Source organism: Dipodomys ordii, unplaced genomic scaffold, assembly GCF_000151885.1.
Source record: "Dipodomys ordii isolate 6190 unplaced genomic scaffold, Dord_2.0 Scaffold271, whole genome shotgun sequence".
Taxonomy (NCBI): domain Eukaryota; kingdom Metazoa; phylum Chordata; class Mammalia; order Rodentia; family Heteromyidae; genus Dipodomys; species Dipodomys ordii.
The window spans coordinates 23182-25674 of NW_012267487.1; the positions used below are offsets into that span (position 1 = coordinate 23182).

At 39.6% G+C, this 2493-nt stretch overlaps 1 protein-coding gene across 1 annotated transcript in view; it reads left to right on the forward strand.

The window, feature by feature from the left end:
* Il36a (interleukin 36, alpha) overlaps positions 1-1375 on the forward strand; it is a 3393-nt gene extending 2018 nt beyond the window's left edge. The window contains exon 4 of the mRNA XM_013036319.1: positions 1163-1375. Within this exon, the coding sequence (XP_012891773.1) occupies positions 1163-1375 (213 nt within the window). The remainder of the gene's footprint in view (positions 1-1162) is intronic.
* The last annotated feature ends 1118 nt before the right edge of the window (positions 1376-2493 follow it).

Here is a 2493-nt window from a genome sequence, read left to right on the forward strand (position 1 = left end):
TTTTTTTGCCGGTCATGGGGCTTGAACTCTGGGCCCGGGTGCTGTCCCTGAGTTCTTCAGCTCAAGACTAGAGCTCTACCACTTGAGCCATAGCCCAATTCTGGTTTTCTGGTAATTTATTAAAGATAAGAGTCTCACGGACTTTCCTGTCAGGGCTGGCTTTGAACTGTGATCCTCAGATCTCAGCCTTGTGAGTAGCTAGGATTACAGGTGTGAGCCACCGGCACCCAGCCTTTTCTTTTATCTTTTTAAAAGCTCTCGCTGTCTCTGTCTGTCTGTCTCCCTTTTAGGCAGTGTCTCACTATATAACCCATGCTATCCTTGAATTCAATGTGTAACCCTGGCTTGCCTCAAACTTAAGATCTTCCTGCTTCAGTCTCCCTTGGAATTACAAGCATTCACTACCATATCCTGTCATCTTAAAATGTCCAACTGACAAAACATAGTCACAATATTAAGTGAACAAAGAAATCTCTATTGCAAACATCTTTAACAATTGTGATTTTCCCATTGCTAAATTACTATAGATTATAATGAAATAATTAAACTAGTCCTCTGGGCATTCTAGGAAGACTCTCAACATTTTTGGTAAACAAGTATAGGCAGACACTGTATTTGTTGGAAAGACATAAAATAATGGTTTTCACCTAGTGATAATTTGCTCATTTGACAACATCTGGATCCTTTTGGTTATCACAACAAGAGACTATGGTATGCTACTTGTGTTTACCTGGTAGAAGACAGAAATGCTATTCAACATCCTCCAAAGCACAACAGAGAATTGTGAACCTGACAACAAAGAATTGTCCCATCCAAAATATCAATAGTGCTATGATTGGAGAGATCTGACTAAAATGTTTACATTTTTATCAAATTTCATGGCAACTATTTTGTAAATATTCTTTGGGTTTCTCCTTTTGTAGGCAAGAGACAGTAGCTAAACCAGTGCTTTGTCATTTCAGAAACTTTGGTGTCAGTATCTTCTCTCAGAGGCTTACATTAAGAACACTGAGATATGTGGCTCATCTCCACCACCAGATGTGTCCAGGCTTGCTTAAGAGAATGGGGAATGTGACTTTGGACAGGAATATTAGTAGGCAAGGGAATGTGGAACTATTCTGGCAGTAATGTTTTCCACTGGGATCTCCTTTTCATCCTCTAGGAAGGGACCATAATGGAGCTGTACAACCAAACAGAGCCTGTGAAGCCCTTTCTTTTCTACCACAGTGTGAGTGCCAGGACCTCAGCCTTTGAGTCTGTGGCCTTCCCTGGCTGGTTCATTGGCATTTGCTCCAAAGGGGGCTGTCCACTCTTTATGACCCAAGAATTGGGGCAGACCTACATTACTGACTTTGAATTGACTGCAGTGCATTAAGGTCAGTCTGATGTTGGGGAATGCTTCCCATGAAGAGAATCCTGCCTTTGCTTCCTCCATTTTAGTTCTTGAAGTCTGGATGACATGGTCATTCAAATCCACCCAACAAGAAGAGGCAGAATTGTCACAATTGTGCCCAATTTTCAAGAACAGAAACCAGGTTAAAAGGGAAATCCAATAAAATCTTAGCTCAATTCAAGGATGACTTGCCCTCCCCCTGCTCCCAATAAGGCATCACTTGAGAATGAGGATGATAACTGCCTCATTTTATGTCCAGATCTCCGGATTTTCAGATACATTGCTCTGTGGTGTTGTATCAAGACCCTTTGAAACCTAACAACTAAAAGAAACACAGAAGTTACAACAAAAAGGAGAGACCAAAAAGGCAACTGAGTCCTGCTCCCTAAGTTTGGCTTCTCTTTCAGTAAAGTTTGTATTCTTGAGCTGGCTGGATGAAGAACTGTTGATGCCTTATTGTTTATAATGCTTTCATCTAAAGTGTTAGCACTGTGTCTCCAGAGGAGTGAGTTTTTTGGAATATTTTTTCTCCTCTCATTGTCACTTTTATTACAGTAGTAAGAAATTATGGTCATGATATTGATTTCTTGCATTTATAAGAAAATTTACAGTTTATAAAATAGTCTTACAAAAAGTCTTTTACTCCTGAAAGGAATCAGCAAGTTCACTGGGAAAACATTGGAGCAGGGGTGGAGGAGGGAAGTAAGGAGAAACAAACAGGATGCCATTAATAGGAAGTTTAGTCCATATTTCAGTGCATAGGAACACAAGACAGTAACACAGACAGCTCAAAAATCCCTTTGCCACAACTGGCTAGGGTTTGTGTGAACCCCCTGTGAGTTTTTCCCATGAAAAGGTTATTTATTTTGAAGGGTTGTCCTTTTCCCAATCTTTCTTAACAAAGTTTGTTCATATATTATATCAATTGATATTAATAATTTGTATAGTCCTGTTATGACTTTGCATATTTTAGTCATATTTTTACTTGTCCCTCTGTTTTGGAAAAATAGAGATATTGTTTTCTGAAGCATACCAATAATTTCCAGGGACCCTCTGCTGACATCTCTGCTTTCTGCCCTTAGGTAACCTGTTTGATATGA